General features: G+C 34.2%; 1 protein-coding gene across 4 annotated transcripts; it reads left to right on the forward strand.

The window, feature by feature from the left end:
* Positions 1–2,793: 2,793 nt before the first annotated feature.
* On the forward strand, positions 2,794–13,771 carry LOC142618798 (uncharacterized). Of its 4 annotated transcripts, none has more exons than XM_075791822.1 (16): positions 2,794–3,091; positions 3,549–3,633; positions 3,959–4,061; positions 4,187–4,285; positions 5,090–5,176; positions 5,301–5,371; positions 5,631–5,742; positions 5,903–6,357; positions 8,075–8,156; positions 8,245–8,421; positions 8,503–8,556; positions 10,047–10,139; positions 10,217–10,282; positions 11,953–11,999; positions 12,329–13,039; positions 13,195–13,771. In XM_075791822.1, the coding sequence occupies exons 5-16, from the start codon at positions 5,093–5,095 to the stop codon at positions 13,571–13,573; spliced, it is 2,331 nt and encodes a 776-aa protein (XP_075647937.1). In that variant the 5' UTR covers positions 2,794–3,091; positions 3,549–3,633; positions 3,959–4,061; positions 4,187–4,285; positions 5,090–5,092; the 3' UTR covers positions 13,574–13,771. The 4 variants fall into 4 exon arrangements, with proteins under 4 accessions (XP_075647937.1, XP_075647936.1, XP_075647939.1 ...); XM_075791821.1 differs by having other exon boundaries at positions 4,201–4,285; XM_075791824.1 differs by lacking the exons at positions 2,794–3,091; positions 3,549–3,633 and having other exon boundaries at positions 3,980–4,061; positions 5,106–5,176.
* Positions 13,772–16,885: the final 3,114 nt, after the last annotated feature.

Below are 16,885 nucleotides of genomic sequence, written 5' to 3' on the forward strand. Positions count from 1 at the left end.
AACCCATTAGCCAAAATTGAAACCTTCATCAGAATTAGCCAAAGGAAAACTCTTCCAAACCTCAAAATAACTTAAACTCAGCAACTATAATTGAAAACCCAAATCAAAGCAAACCAAGGCAATAACACAGACCCAATAACAAAAATTGATACCTAGATCATAATCAACAAAGAAAAACTCTACCAAATCGCAAAATAACACAAACTCAGCAACTAGAATTGAAAATCTATAATGAGATTTAGCCAATACATACTATAGTGCCAGCCAACCAATCTGCGAAAACTGAGCGAGATAGAGAATTCAGAGCTGGATTCGTCTGTTTCATCTAATTCTGACTGAGAGAGAAGGAAAGAAAGAGAGAAAGAGAAGAACAGAGAGGGAGAGAAAGAATGGTAGGAGCTTGGGGTTTTGGGGTTTTCAGTTTTCTCGTGGGATGTCTTGAGTCTGAAACAGGGAAAAAAAAAGAAAAGAAAAGAAATGAACGGAGAAGGTAACGGCAGTATCATCGTTAAGTGAGTGTACAGGTGTTTTAGTTTTAAAAGGGGTACCTGAGGTACTGTACCTAAGGTATTGTACTTAAGTTTTGCCCTCCTCAAATACATTGCTTTTAGTTCTTTATTTTTCCAATAAGCAACTTTTTAGTGATTATTGTTATAAAAATGAGCACAATTGGTCATTTTGTTTAATTTTAATTTTGCTAATGTTCTTGCATACTGCCGAAGTACAATGTGGCCTATTTTAATGATGTGAGTCACGTGACATTTGAGTTTCTATTAAAAAATATATATATATATATATATATGTGTGTGTGTGTGTGTGTGTCGTTGCCCATCGCATTTTACCCATACATGAACTAGTGGCGGAGCCAAGATTTCAACTCAGGGGGGGCAAGATTAAATAACACTTCGATACTCATTATTATGATCATGTTTCTTCATAAGCTCAATTAACTACATGTGTGTGTATGTATTTCATATCATTAAAATAAAGAAAACAAAAATAATCAAATTATAGTAAATAAAAAAAAAATCTAAATACATAATGTTGAAATTAAAATAAATTGAGAAAATAAATTAATGTATGAGTGTTAGGAATATAATAATATACCTATAAAGTTGTATTAATGTTTCAGTGACTTGCATTCTTTTAAAAAAATTTGTAGAATTAAGCATATGTTTCTTTATTTGTTTAAGTAGTTAAAATTAAGATTTATAGAAAGAGTATGAAATTGTAAAAAAATTAAAAGAAAATATAAGTCATGTCAAGGATACAATAAAAATTCACAGCAATTTCACAACATTCCTCAACTTAGCACATCATCTCATACATGTGGGTCATTAGAAAAAAAATTAAATCATATATTGTGATTTACATCCTGAATGGAAAGAACAAAAAGTAGATTTTTTTAATGCTCTATACACAAAAAGAAGGTGATTTCAATTTTTTCATCATTGACATTTTTTATGTCTAAAAAATACCAGTTTGTAATTTGTAGTTTGTATTATATACTGTGACCTTATGAGAAGCAAATAAATTCTATAATAGTGAATTTAACTATTTAAATGGCCCACTAGGAAAAGACGAAAATTAGTATGGTGATTGTTTTTTTCTCTTATAGTAACATGCTTTCTGATATGTGTAAGGGGCAATTTAAGCTTTCTATCATCAAACTCTATTATTATACTATTATATAAGCTTCTCAAAAAAAAAAAAAAACTATTATATATAAATTCTGGGGCAGGTCAGGGGGGGCAGTTGCCCCCCTTCGCCCCCCCCCCCCCCCCCCTTTGGCTCCGCCCCTGACATGAACCCATATCATATCAATTGAGTCCCAATTTCACATTCCCAATTTGAACCCTAATTAACTATAATCTATATTCTCTTTCCCCTCCCCCTCCCACTCCCAACAAAAAAAAAAAAAATCCAATTGCAATACAATATACCCTCAATTCTACACTTACGGATTTCTTATGTACATGGCTTCAAAAAGAATTGTGTGTTCCACTCTACAAGGCACGAAGGAGTACAACAAAATGTGACCTAGTATCACCAAAACAATTATACCATACACCATGAAAAATATGAATGTAAAAATTAAGATTGTGCACAACTTAAGTTAGGTTGGTTGAGATTAAAATTCGTAACTAAATTACTTTGGTAAGTTGGAAAAATGCCACCCACCAATCTCTACATTGCCAGTTGTTTGAAAATAATTGGTGGTTTGATTCGGCAATTTGGGTGGATTGTGTAGGTTTACAATATGCATTTGCTTAGGTTGAATTTTATCTAATTAGGCCATAATAAAATATAACACTTTAGTCAATCTTTTAAACGATAATTATTTTTAATAACTCTTTTTTCTTTCATTTTTGGATTTTATGTTTTAAAAAATTTCACTTTGATCCTTGATTTGATTTTCATATTAGGAAAAATACTAGTACCACAAAAAACTTTATAATTTTTGTCACAACTCACTATATGGCGAGTCGTAAGTGGTAGAGTTGTGGATCTACATGGATTACCACTTTTTTCCACATAGATCCACAACTCTACCACTCACGACTCATCACATGATGAGTTGTGGCAAAAGTTGTAAAGTTTTTTTATGGTACTATCACATAAAACTTACTCTTTTTTTTTCTTTGTAATTTTCAAAAATCAACGTTTATTTTGGAAAAATAAATAATTAAAAAAAACAAAGGAGAAAATTTTAAAAAACCAAAGTTTTTTTTGAGCTTATAGAGGATTCGAACTAGGGTTTTTGGTATTTTCATCTTCTCCAAAACTCAAAAAACACACTCTCTTCCCGATTCGATCCAGAGATCTCCAACTCTCTCTGCTTCGTCTTTTTCTCTCAGCTCCCGGCTACAAGCAAATTTCCCTCCAAACTCACAAACCCACACTCTCTCTCTCTCTCACACACACTCACATATACAATTCACAGTTCACAGTTCAAAGTCCACAACAACCAGCGATGGCCCCGCGCTTCCAGGCCATTCCACTGGTGGCGTCGCCGTCCTACCCCAACGCCGTTGCCTGGTCCGACGAGAACCTCATCGCCGTCGCTTCCGGTCACCTCGTCACCATTCTGGTACCACTTTTTCTCACTACTTTGCTCTCTTTTTTTTTTGTTCGTGTTGAAAAAAGCTTGATGCTTTGGCTATGAAACACAGTAAAAACCATAATTGAACGTTATTCCATTTCTGGGTTTGTTTCTAAAGGTGCAAATTTTGGTTCTTTAAGGCAAAAGGGACTACTTTTTGTTCAATGTTAGCTAAGTGTTGCATGTATATTTTGCTGTTTCTGCTTCATAAATCTAAAAAAAAAATTAAACTTTTTTGCGTTTTACTCATTATGAGAAAATTATTATTCTTCAGAATTGTGTATAAATCATAAACTAATTGATATTTGTGTGGATATAAACGTATTCACTTAAAGCTGATTAATGGGTTTGTAAGATTACACCGGAAAATTGTTTCAAGGAACCACTTTTATTGAAGATAAACATTGGATTCTCTCTGTTTGATTATATATTTGTTTGCTCTCAGAATCCAGCATTGCCTTTTGGACCGCGAGGCCTTATCACAGTCCCCAACAGTGAACCTTTTCCAATTGGAGTCATTGATAGAAAAGGTGTGTATCATTTGAATTGTGACTTGGTGGTGAACCAGAAGTTACAAGCATTTTTCAATGTGCTTTTTGATCACCCATTGGGGGAATCTAGATCATTTGTGGGGCTTTTTTTTTAACATCCCTTGTTAATTTCAGATGATAATCTAGTAGAATCGATATATAGTATGGACGAAATTTTTGTAGTTATTAAGGTTTAACGTGTGGATAATGCCTTATAGAAGTTTTGGTAGGCCTATACAACTCACAAAATTTCTCTATGTGTATTGGTGTTGGTATATTATGTCAAGCAGATTCAGTATTTTCATTGTTAACGCTTTATTTGCAGATTTATTCTCTGGGTGCTTGTTGCCCAACTGTTTATCTCGGGATCGTCAACCTTGTGTTCGATCAGTATCATGGTCGCCACTTGGAATGGCTCATAACTCAGGGTAAGAACTTCAGTTTCTGTAACTGCTTAATGGCATTTCCCTTGTGTTTACTTCTCTTGTATGCTGTTTAACTTATATTATGTATTGGTTGACAACATATTGTAAAAACTAATTGCGTTTTCAAGTTAACTTGGTACAGATGCTTGCTGGCTGTTTGTACCACAGAAGGACGTGTGAAGCTTTATCGTCCACCATTTTGTGACTTTGGTGCTGAATGGATAGAGGTATGAATTAGTGAAGCACTTCTTGATGCTGATATTGGAAATGACAGTAAACATGCTTATGATCTGAGACTGGAAGATTCTTGGCTTCTGGAGCCAGAGAGAATTGAAGTGTTTCAGTTTCAAATGTAGATATTCCCCATTACGATCTTGAATGTTGCCATTATTTTAAATTGCTGAAATGGAACAATAATTTTTACTCGACTCCAGATTCTAGGGAAATTGTCTCATTCCAAATGAATGTATGAAAAGAAATCAATCCTATATAAGTTTCAAGAGAAACAAGGTGTTTTCACAATGTTTTTGAATGCTTACTTTTATATTGAAGTTTTCTGGTTATTTCAAGTCACAATCTGATGGCTAATTGCAGTGCACTCACGCATCACCTGTAGTATTATATGAATACGATACATATATCATATGCAACATACTCTATTAATACACTATTATTCCATGACACTTATTAACAATTTGATTTTATTATTATATCCTCCCCCCCCCCCCCCCCCCTCTCTGTATATTTATCTGTTGTTTGAGCTCATTGACTCTTGTGTAAAGCAATTCATTAACATATGAACCTACATATATACTACATATATATATATATATATATATATATATATATATGAATGTTTCTCATGCTTTTCTGGTCACCATATAGAAATTTAACTTTGAAACTAAGTTGTTCTCTCTCCATTGTTTCCCTTTATTATTGAATTGTACAAAAAATATTTTTACAGTTGTTTTCCTGTTATATACGTGAAATTATTTGCATAAATAATTTTCTTTCCTGCTGACTTACCTCAGGTTATGGATATATCAGACAGGCTTTATGAATATCTCACAAGTATCAGCTTTGGGGAGTTAGATGTTTCTTGCCCAAAACATTCTGATGTAAGTACTTCATGTACCAATTCGAGGGATGCCATTTTCCTCTTAACTTATGCCACATGATGTTAGCTGATATGTTTCCTGCGTTATATTTATAGTTCAATCACTTATCTGTGACTAAAAGCAGGCAGCAGAAGACATACATGCGGAAGATTCGGCTAGCTATATTTCCAAAAAAGAGTGTAAGCGAAGAAAAATGTATGTATTCTTTATAATATAAATAGCTTTTTAAATATTAAAAAAACAAGAAAGAAAGAAAAAATCCAATTGGATGCTTTTCTAGTAAATGAAGAACTTTTGTTTTCTTTGCTTGGACTCTTTTGAGCAGGAAGCAAAGTCACATATATGTCTGTCTTAATATTTGAAACCTACATGTTTAAATGTGTTTCGTTTTCAGCTGTTTCTCCTTGTAATCATTTTACTCAAGTTTGTCTTTGTTTTGATGTATTTGGTGCAGCAATAAGGTCTCTCAAACTACTGGGGACCAATTACCATGTCAGGGAAACAGTGAGAATTCCAATTCTAGCTCTGGTGCTTATATTGAGAGGGAAGGACAAGGATTAAAAGCAGTATGGCTTTTCTTATCCCCCCTCCCCTTGTTTCTTCTGGTATTTATTGTTATTCTAGTATTTTGCCTCTCCTAGCTTGAAACATTGGTTTGTCCTAATTTACACAAATATTAAGTTCCTTTTGAAGCATTGTTTTTATTCATTATTACTCAATTTCCAGGTGTATAAGCTTAGTTCTGACCCGCTCGAAGAAGGAAAGTTACATCATATTGGTCCTCTGTCTAAATGTAAAGCAAAGACTCTCAATAAGATGCAAGAAAATCGCATGCACCCACAAATAACTGCGGCGCAGTATGCTTCTCGTAATGCAATGCTATGGTCTCTTGCAGTTGCATGGTCACCATTGCTGCAGTTGTCATCTAAACTCTGTTCAATTCCCCATATTGGCTCATCTGTTTCTCTACTTGCAGTTGGTGGGAAGTCTGGTAAAATTTCAATATGGAGAATATATGTACCAGAATGTTACTCTATTGAGCATAGCAGGGTCCCAACTGCAAACATTGTTGGGCTCCTTGAGGCACACAATTCGTGGATTACATCAATCAGTTGGGCTTTGCTAGCTTCTGATTCTTCAAACCTTCAGGTTTTATTGGCTACTGGGAGTTCTGATGGGAGGTGAGTTAGGTATGCAAGTATAATTTTTCAGTTTCACTAGTTTGTTAGTGCTATGCATTTTTTATATTTGATTTAGTTTTTCTGTTTTTTTTTTGGGTGAATTTGCACCAGAGATGATTCTTAATCTGATTCATCTCTTAAAGTTAAGTGAAGTGTTTTGAATGGTTTTAAGCCAAATTTCTGCTCCTCTCTCCCTCCCTCATGATTTTGTATTTTGAGCCTTATGAGATTTAGGTGGTGCTTTAGATTCGTTGGTGTTATCTGTTTGATTTAGATTCTGTGTAGACTTGTCAGAAAAGTTGTCTCTCTGATTATCTGATTACTTGATATGATTCTCCAAGTTTGTCTTGTTACATGTACAATGCTAGGATTTTTTTAAAGTGAGTTTTGGCCCAAAGGGGAATGATACCAGTAGGGCCAAAAAAAATTAATTTTAATTTAGTTTATTTATTTTTGAAAAATCAATTATATTTTATTTTAGGTCTTAGTAGTTAATTATATTATTAGTATTTTATTTCCTAGGGTCAAGGTTACTTTTGTAATTCAATAATTGGGATTTCCCAAGTTATTTAGAATTAAGTTTCCTGACTCAGTTAGAATAGCGGTTTAGTCCTAGTAATCTACAAAAGCACAATACTGTACTCCTATGGAGACAGATTATTTTGATGATGGAATTCTCCCAATGGTCTAGTGTTGAGGCAACCTTAGATGCTGGCTCCTGGACGTTTTCTCTTGATTGGTGCTGATTCCAAGCAAGAGTAGCTGTTGACACCTAGGTTATCTATCATTTATTTTCTCATTTTGGTTTTGCCTGGCATCAGAAGGGAAAGGGGAGATTTGAACTAGTAACTTTTGCTTCATTAGTTGTGGTCCCCAACAGATTGTGTTACCCCTTGGTGTTACCTCTACAATGTTAGCTGTAGCTGTTCAATTTAAATGATGGACATTCTGCGCCATGGAAACATGGAAGATTTATCATAAATTTTGTTCATGGTCATGAAATTCTGAATCTTATCAATTTGTAGCCAATTCTTTTTACATTAATCAATTGAATAGTTTTATGTGCACTCCAGAGGTGTTAGACACGGGGGTGTGCCTCCACTTCTCTGCTTATGACTGTTGGGATGCATAATGCATTGAGTAGGTGGGCTTTATGGGCTAAAGCCATGGGGAGTCCATCAACATTTTAAGGTTTCATTGTGAAGGCTATTCTCTCCAAAAGCAGGATGTTATAGGTGTGGAGGTGGGTGCATTGGATTGTTGACCGTGCACTGTTTTCTTGATGGCAATTTTATGAACCAAGTACCAAAAATTTGCTACAATTGGGGCTATAAAAAAAAGTACATTGTATAAGTATATTTATAACTATGTTACTTCTCAAAAGAGAGAGAGAGTATATTTATAACTTTGTTAACTTCCATCTTTCATTTGCCAAAGCATATTTTTGCCTATGACTTGGTTAAATCAAGGATTTTTGAATTCTTTATTGCAATTGCTGGGTTTGCTAAAGAATGTTATGATGACATTCTCATATGAAATAAAGCTATTCATAAATGTTATGACCTGGATGTTCAAAGATGCATTCTTGTGTTCAATAGTTTTTTTCATTTCTTTACACAATTTGAAATTTTAACATGAACTTCAAATTATTTCTGTGGAAGAAGTAATAGTAAAAAATGGAAATTAATTTCCAAATTTTCCATCACTGCTCTTTCAGTATGAGGATCTGGCTGGGCAATACTGAGAAATTGTTGAACACATCAGAAGTTGATCGCACTCCTTGTTTCCTATTGAAAGAGGTAGCTCTTATTTTTGGAAGTACCTTTTTTCTGCACATATATTATATTACTGGATATAATATGCTGATTTTTTTAAACTTCTAAATAGGTTATAACTGCTGATAGTATCCCAGTTTCGGTTCTTTCACTTAGTATGCCTGCTAAGTCCCTACATAAAATGCTCTTGGCAGTTGGCAAAGGATCTGGATCTTTTGAACTTTGGAATTGTGACATATCTGGCAGAAAATTTGATAAAATTGGCTCATTTGATGCTCATTACCATGCTGTAAGTGCCTTCTTCTTGATTAATCTTTAGATACATTACAATGTTAATTACTTAATTTTATTTGTTTATAAATTTCCTCAGGTTACAGACTTAGCTTGGGCATTTGATGGATGTTCTTTGTACAGCTGTAGCCAGGTATTTTATTTCATAAAGTTAAGTTGCATTATAATATATATTTTTTTTTGATAGGTAAAAAAGATATATATTCAAGAACACTACCTTATGCAGAAAAACATAAGGCAGAGAGATAAATACAAAGGGACAAGAAAGAGTAAAAAGAAAAGGAAAGGAAAAGAAACTAAGTACACAGGAGAGAACTAAGGAACATAGGGAGAGAATCACTAGAGGTGAGTTCCCAAGCCCTAGACCAATCAAACAGAGTGCCACTAAGAGAGGCCAATAGCTGGTCATTTGAGCTTTCCATGTCCTCGAACGTCCTCCTATTGCGCTTCCTCCAGAGACACCACATCAAGCATAAATGAGCTAAATTCCAAATGCTAGACAAATGCTTTCCAGGCCAATTCCACCAACTGAATAGTGTATCCGCAACTGATCTAGGCGAGACCTAAGAAAACCCAAATGATCTAAATACCAAACTCCACAGTCGAGAAGCCTTTCTACAATGTAGTAACAAATGATCCGCCGTCTCTCCATTACTGCAGCACATGATGCACCAATCAACAAAATCCAACCCTCTACCCCTCAAATTATCCCCTGTAAGGATCCTATCCCATACAGCAGTCCACACAAATAATAATATATTACCGTTAGTGAACTAACTAGTTTATTTGATATTCCACATGCCTGATTTTTCCTATGTTGTAGTATGGAATCAGTTTTTGGTAGAAGTTACCCATCTCATTCTACCTAGTAGTCTTATCTGCAATCTTCTGCCTGTTATTAATCCTTATAATGCTGTGCTCAATCTATATAGATTGGTGAAGTAATTAATATCTCTAGCAGATTATTAGTCTATAATCCTTGCTTACAAGGTTTGCAACAAGAAATTAGTTGTTTGGGGAAGTCAGATTGTAGTAGTTTGATCTGTACCAAGTAAAAAAAGTTACTTTATTGTCTTCAAATATTCCAAATGGGATAATCAATCAGATTCCATTGAAATGTGTTCTCACGTTTGAGAAAGATTTTCTAATAGGCTAAACAGAAAAAAGATAGACAGAGTATTTATGTGAACTTGTAAAGGAAGAGAAATTATGCTTGCCTTTTTCTACTTGCGTCCTTAGTACTTCATATCATCTTCAGGATGTTCAGGGGGTTAATCTTTGCTGTTAGCAGAAATGAAAATCAATATTTACTAAGATTATTTTTCCACTTCAAAACATGAGATTATATGTCATCTACCAATGTAGATGTTAGGAGGCTTTACATGATCGGACTAAATTGAACATGTAACTTAATAGATATGTAAGCTCAATTTGATTTCAAAGTATTTTCAATCATATACGGACTGTGAATATAACAATGCATACTGCTATTTCTCTTCCTGTTCGTTTTGGCAATGGCATTGCAAACTTCATTTATATGCACTTTTTAGTTTTTACTGCTGCAGATTGGTTTTTAGTCTTTCATCGAATAATTTGACACCGTTTTGTTTTAAATAATGGTAGGATAATTTTGTGCGCTGCTGGATTTTACGTGGTAGTTCTCTCCATGAAGTTCCCTTCCCTTCAAATACTCCCCGTCTTAGGAGCTCAACTGACGTATGTTGTTCCCTTTTTTGGTCTCCTTTCTAAATGTTTTCTTTCAGTTCTTATAAAATGTGAAAAACTCTTTACAGGTTCCAAATGTATTTATTTCATGCATGGGTTTGGCGGTGTCCCCCGGAAATCTTGTGCTTGTTATGGTATGATCTCTTTCCCCCATATGTTTCTCATTAATTGCCTCTTATGAACCCCAGTTCCACCTTTTGCATGTTCTGGGAAAATAGTCATTGTTGCTCGAAGTTATCTGCGTGTATTCTTAAAATGTTGGGTCAATGCTTTGAGTATAATGAATTGTGTCACATGGATTTTTTTAACATGATATATTCTTTATCCCCTAATTGTTCTTGTTTGCCTCTTGACATGATCTGATTTTAAAAGATTGATCTTGACATGTGATGTGTTATGGGTCAGAAATTGTTGTGTAATTGTTGATCAACAAGGGAGCCTCCATTACGTTGGGAGCCTCAATTGTTGTTGATCAGAAATTGTTGTGGACCAACCTTGATAAAGCCTCCATTAGCACTCACAAAGAGATAAGGGGACAAGGGATCTCCCTGTCTCAAAACCTTCTCCTCCTTGCAAATATGATATCCCACCAAAGAACCATTTAGGCTAATAGAAAATCTGGGAGAAATAATACCAACCCTGATCTAATGCACAAATTTGGGAGGGAAACCAGCTGATAACAGACACATAAGAGTAGAGTTCCAATCTAGAAAATCATAGGCTTTCCTCAAATCAGCCTAGATGGCACATCTGGCTATGCCATTTTTCCTATTAGTGTTTCACTGGCTCATTAGCTAGAAGAATATTTTCAGAGATATTTCTTTCAGATGTGAAGAAGGAAGTAATTACTGAAATGTTCACTATAGACCAGGCAACCTTGAAAAAATTAGCAGTGAAACAATCTGGACCAGGACTTCTATCACTCCCCATGCTGAAAATTGTTTGCTGGATTTCTTGTTCTGTTACATCTCTAACCAATCTGCTCTTTGCAGTACCAGGAAATTGATCAATAACAAACCAGCAACAACCTCTATCATTTCACCTTCATTTACAGGAGTAGGGGAACCTAAGAATGCTTGATATTACCCAACCGCCAAGTTTTTGATGTCATCAGGAGCCTCCGCCCTTATTTCATCTGCATTAAGAAGGCAGTGAATAGAATTTCTAGCCTGCCTGCCCTTAATAATGCTATGAAAATAGTTCTCTTTCCATTTTATATATGTCATAATCATCATTTTCTTTCTAATTTTGATATTAATGAATAGCATGATGCCTTTGACATGCACCTAGCATTTGAATGAGTAAATTTGTATGGTGACTTGAAAACTTAGCCATTGTAAGTTTTTAACCATGATTGAGATTGACTATGAATCTCACAAATCAGAATTTTTTCTTCTTATTAAGAGAGATCACAGACTCCTTTCTTGTTGTTTACTCTTCTAGGAGGGACTATTTGTTAATCGCTTTAGTTGAATGGTTAAAAGAGCTGACATCGACCATCTTTAATATGGGAGGATGATGGAAGGCATGATGGAGGTTACAATACTTGCCCTGCTGGTTGGGTAGTTATATAGCCATCACTTGTATCTGTAGCTCTTTTTGTTTTTCATCTATTAATACTTGATATTTATATCTACATTGATGAAGATATGATGATAGTAACATATATTTTGCGCACTATATTCTAAAGAGCAAACATTTATAATTAATCTTTTCCCTCATGTATACTTTCTGGGTATGTTAATTAGTTCCTCTTCTTCCATAAAATTTATTACTAATAAAAAAAATATTCCTAATCTTTCAGGTACGCAATTTGGATCTTGAACTATTGGATTCAATGTACCAGAAAAAGTAAGACTCTTTGTGTTGAATTTTCTTTCTGAACTACATTTATTGTGTTTTTGTGGGTACAATCACGCACGTGTGATGTGTGTGTGTGTGTGTGTGTGTAAATTTGAGTTTTGTTGAATTTTAACAATAGGATTGTGGAAGATTGGTGAATACAAAATATATCAGAAAAGAAGCAAAGGAATGAAACTCAACTCAACATAATCAATCCTTATTCCCTACTTCAAGTAGCAATAAAATGTGAAAAGGAAGAAGCTCACTGATGTTCCTTTAGAAAATGAGAAGAAAAAATTGCACGTTAGGAAATTGACATGTTTTACAAATGTTCGCAGGGCTCAGAAGGCAGTTGTTGAGTTTTTCTGGATTGGAGGACAACAACAGGATCTTTTGTCAAACGCTTCCCCCCCATTTGATGTTGTGGAATTCCCTGCTTTTCCTGAGAAGGAATTGGCTTATTGGGAGTCCAATATTCTTTGGTCATTGAAACAATATGAACATTTGGATAAGCCTTTGGTTGTCTGGGATATCATAGCAGCATTATTGGCTTTCAAGCAGACTAAATCAAAGTTTGTAGAACATGTGCTGCTTAAGTGGCTCTTATCTTCATATATTGGATACAACATGGATCTTTCTGCTGAAAAGATTTTGCCACTTGTCTCTATAAGATTATCAAAGATCAATTCTCGCAAGCTGCACCTCCTAAATATAATCTGTAGACGTGTAATGCTATCGGAGCTGAAGGCTGATCAAGTGAACAGTAAAGTGCAGAACTTGGAAGTATCACACGGTGCTGAAGAGGAACAAGTGACTATGTGGACAGAGCTACTTCGCAGCTGTGAAAGAGAACTTCGTGAGAGGCTTGTGGGATTTGGTTTTTCTGCTTTTTTAAGTCTTAAGTCCCATTCAACCATAACTGCTTCTCGACCTGGATATTGGTATCCTGTTGGATTGGCACAACTGGAGCATTGGGTTGCTCTTAATCATGAACGTGTACAGGATCAACTAAAAGTTTTTTCATCAGAAGTTGGAAGGCATGAGAAGAGGTACACCTGCTCCTAGTCTATATGTTGCATATTTCTTGGTGTTCTCTGATTTATTAGGTTATTTTTGTTAGTGTAGTTGCTCTGATAAACAAATGGCTTCACCATATACGTACCATGCTTATTATCTTATCATGTGCTTTTCCTCAAAACAACAGACTTGAATACAGTGAACATGAAGTGGCAGAGCAATGTATCTATTGTTCGGCATCAGTTCCATTTGAATCACCAGAAGTTGGCTTTTGTCAAGGTGTAGAGAGTGATAGTGGCACTGGTCAGAGCCACAGACTACCAAGGTGTGCTGTTTCTATGCAGGTTTGCCCTACCACTCCATTATGGTTTTGCATATGTTGTAATAGATGGGGTTCCAGATTGGCACCCGAGACCCTTTTTTCAATGTCCAGATATCCTTCGGATTTCAAATCTTTAACTGAATCTTCTGTTCTAGAAGTACCCTCAAAACCTTTGTGTCCCTTTTGTGGGTTACTACTTCAGAGGCGACAGCCAGACTTTCTACTTTCTGCATCACCTGTGTAAGAAGAATGTTTGCCTCTTTTTATATTGTTGTATTAGTTATTATAAAAGCTGTTTCATTCTGTCTTTTCCAAAGCAATGGCCCCAACTGCATGCATAGAGCTTAGGCAGAATGAATTAGTATGTAGTATAGGGAAAAACATACTGGGAGCAAAGTTGCATTTGATTATACATGAAAATGGGAAGAAATATGGACTTGAAAGCTGTGAACAAAATATATAAGCCGCGCATAGATAAGCCGCCTAGGGTGAGTTTGGTTCATTTTTTTTCGCAATTGAGCATTTTGAAAAAGTGGTGATTTGCAATTGCTGCTTAGGAGATGCAATGCGAAAATGCACATTTTTCATGTTATAAGACTGAAAAGCACGATTGCAAAATTTTATTAGATGTCTTATGATCTCGTTTTCAAATTACCAACATGACCTTCTCAAAAAAAAAAAAAAATTACCAACATGATTTTGGCCCAAAAAGCTCTAACCAAATGGTCTGGATGGATAGCTTTTTGGCCCAAATTAAAAGTTTTCGTTTTAATTTTGCTTTGGTCTTTCAGCTGATTCTGGGCCGGCCCGCAGTAATGTGATAATGGGAAAAAACAACTCGTACTTTTATATGCCTAACCAATATCTTCTATATATACATACATACATATATATATATATGTATGTATATATGCATGTATGTATATATGCTTAGCCAATATACCAAAGACGTAAACAACTTAACCAATAGTTATAGTCTTATAGACCTATATACCAAGACTCATTCAAATAAAAGACTGGAATATTGTAAAAAATAAGTAGTTTCCAATAACATGTTGGTAACATGTTGATAATATGTTGAGACTCAAGGAAACTTTAATTGGATCGATATTTTATTGAATTCACATTTGGAATCTTGGATTACAAGACCTTCGGGTTGTCACATTTGACAAAGATTAAATCAAGTATTTTTGTGGAAATAAAAGTATTGAGATTCCATACTTTTTTGGTTGTTTGTAATAGTAGTGTCAACAACAGGGCTGGCTACTTGAACAAGTCTTGAGATTCTAGGAAGAATTGGCACGGACGGTAATCAATCTCATATCAATCACGACTAAGACAATAACAATTGATTGCTTTGCTAATGTTCACCGTGCTGTAATGTAAAGAAAATTTGCATATATCCTCTATTTTCCATGAAAGACTTTTTCTTTCTTTAACCCAAATTTCTAGCTTACGTTTCTCCTGGTCTTTCGTTTTGACTTTGTTTTTTTTGTTTATGCATGAAAGGCTTTCTCTAAAGCTCTGTTTGTGTGTTTTGGTCAACATATGCATTTGCATTTGGTTTTGGTTTTGGTTTAGTTGGGGAAAAGGGTTTTGAGTTTTGACCCACGGTTGCGAAAAGTTGAACAAGTTTTAATGGCCATAATGCTAAAATAACCAGTCCAAAACAATTCATGTCCCACACATATTTAATTTACCCAAAAAAAAATCTATTGGGGAAATACGTGGCCCTTTGAACTCTTTCTAGGCCCTAATAATAGTGACTTTTCGCCCTTAGTGGATTGCCCATTTCTTAGTACAATCATAATAGATTATGATTAAAAATAATTATTATCATTTGGTTGTTGGTGTTTAATTAGTCAATTACAGTTTCATGTTAAGCACTTAAGCTTCTCTGCCCTATGTTAAGGTCAGATTATTTATCAGTTTCATGGTGTAAGTACATATAATTTAATTTAACTGGTCAAATATTTTATATTAAGTATGTAAGCATGCGAAAGTTTATACCTATATAGACTAATTGTCCAAGGAGATAGTGTGTGTATAAATATATATAATTCGATAGTTGAGAGATGAGAAATTTAAATATATATGTCCCTATTAGAATCATTGTTAATTGAACTACAAAACTCATTATTGAAGAAAATATATACTGTAAAAATGATTCCATACCAGCCATGAAACAAGCCATTAATATAAAAGTAAAAATCGTGCAAAAATCAAATAGGTTAGATAAACACTTATGACGTGTTCTATTTATTTGGAAAATATCACTCGGTAGTTAGAGTGTTTCACATCTGACGCTGACTCTATTATTTCAAATATTGTACAAGTTATAAGTACCTTTCGAAGAATTTTTCTGTTTAGCTAGATAGAAGAAAATTTAAAATTGAATTATAATTTCAAAATTAAATTATTTAAATCTCAAGCACATAGACTTAATTATAAATTGCATTAAATCCAATAGTCAGGATCATCTTTAACTTCAACAAAGCTTAAATATATGGGGGCACCAAGCACCAATGTGGCTATGTGACTATGTCCATTCCTTGAAATTTTTTCAACTTTCATATATGCAAAGCTTTCATATTTGTAAAGCACAATTACTCAAATAGGAAAAGAAATGAAAGTTAGAGAGGTCAGGAATAATTTTCTTGTTTTTAAAACCAAAGTTACCTTGATTACTGCTTAAGAAAGAAAGAAATTAAAGAATATTTTAAGGTGCGTTTGTATTAACTATCGGAAGGGTCTTTAAAATGCTTTTTCAAGTTCCCAAAACGTCTAACCAAATGGACGTTTATTGTTCTAAAAATTTGACCATAATTTGTTTTTTAAATCTAAATCTTATTTTATAATATTATAGGAGCTTCAAATTTTCCGTCCATGTAAAAGTCTGCAAACACATACAAACTTTGTAAATACATGCAATATTTAATTGAAATCCTATACTACTGGCATTCCCTTGACTACTATAATTATATTAATTTTATTTTTTAAATGAAAGACATAGATGGTCATGTTAATTTCCAAAACTTTCTAATAAACCTCCGGTTCCATTTTAGTATTGTCACTATCAAATTTTCAAAACATGAAGAATTTGAATTTTAATGAATGCACTTTTAAGTAGAAATTAGTTTACTCGAAAAATCAAATGAACTATCTATTATTATTAGAGCCCATATTCCTCAAAAGAATTTAAAGTAAACTCGTCAAAACTTCTTGAGGTATCGATTTTCTTCTGCCCAAAACTTTAACAGTAGCTAATTTGGGCAAGAATGTAAAAAAGTCTTCTTATGAATTCCTTGGTAATCATAATTAATGAAGGGAAAACCAAGAAAATGTTTTAAAAATCTCGGGTTTTAGGGAATGAGTATTTAAATTCAAGATTTTACCCCATAAAATAGTTTTTATTTTTTGGATGGGTCCATTATGAATAAATGTGATTTATTTTTTTGGGTTTCCACTAGGTAGACAGTAGAGAACAAGTACTTTCGGAGGTTGGGGCAGGTTATGTGTCTTTTTAATTTATATTCATTGGCTTGAAAAATAAGAT

Source organism: Castanea sativa, chromosome 12 (assembly GCF_040712315.1).
Source record: "Castanea sativa cultivar Marrone di Chiusa Pesio chromosome 12, ASM4071231v1".
Lineage (NCBI taxonomy): Eukaryota > Viridiplantae > Streptophyta > Magnoliopsida > Fagales > Fagaceae > Castanea > Castanea sativa.

What these genes read in the sequence shown, in the direction of transcription:
- LOC142618798 (XM_075791821.1), top strand. Translation starts at nt 2,975, where the DNA reads ATGGCCCCGCGCTTCCAGGCCATTCCACTGGTGGCGTCGCCGTCCTAC. An exon ending in TGGAGTCATTGATAGAAAAG is followed by an intron (nt 3,634 to 3,958) that starts GTGTGTATCATT and finishes CTTTATTTGCAG; the next exon opens with ATTTATTCTCTGGGTGCTTG. An exon ending in GGAATGGCTCATAACTCAGG is followed by an intron (nt 4,062 to 4,200) that starts GTAAGAACTTCA and finishes AACTTGGTACAG; the next exon opens with ATGCTTGCTGGCTGTTTGTA.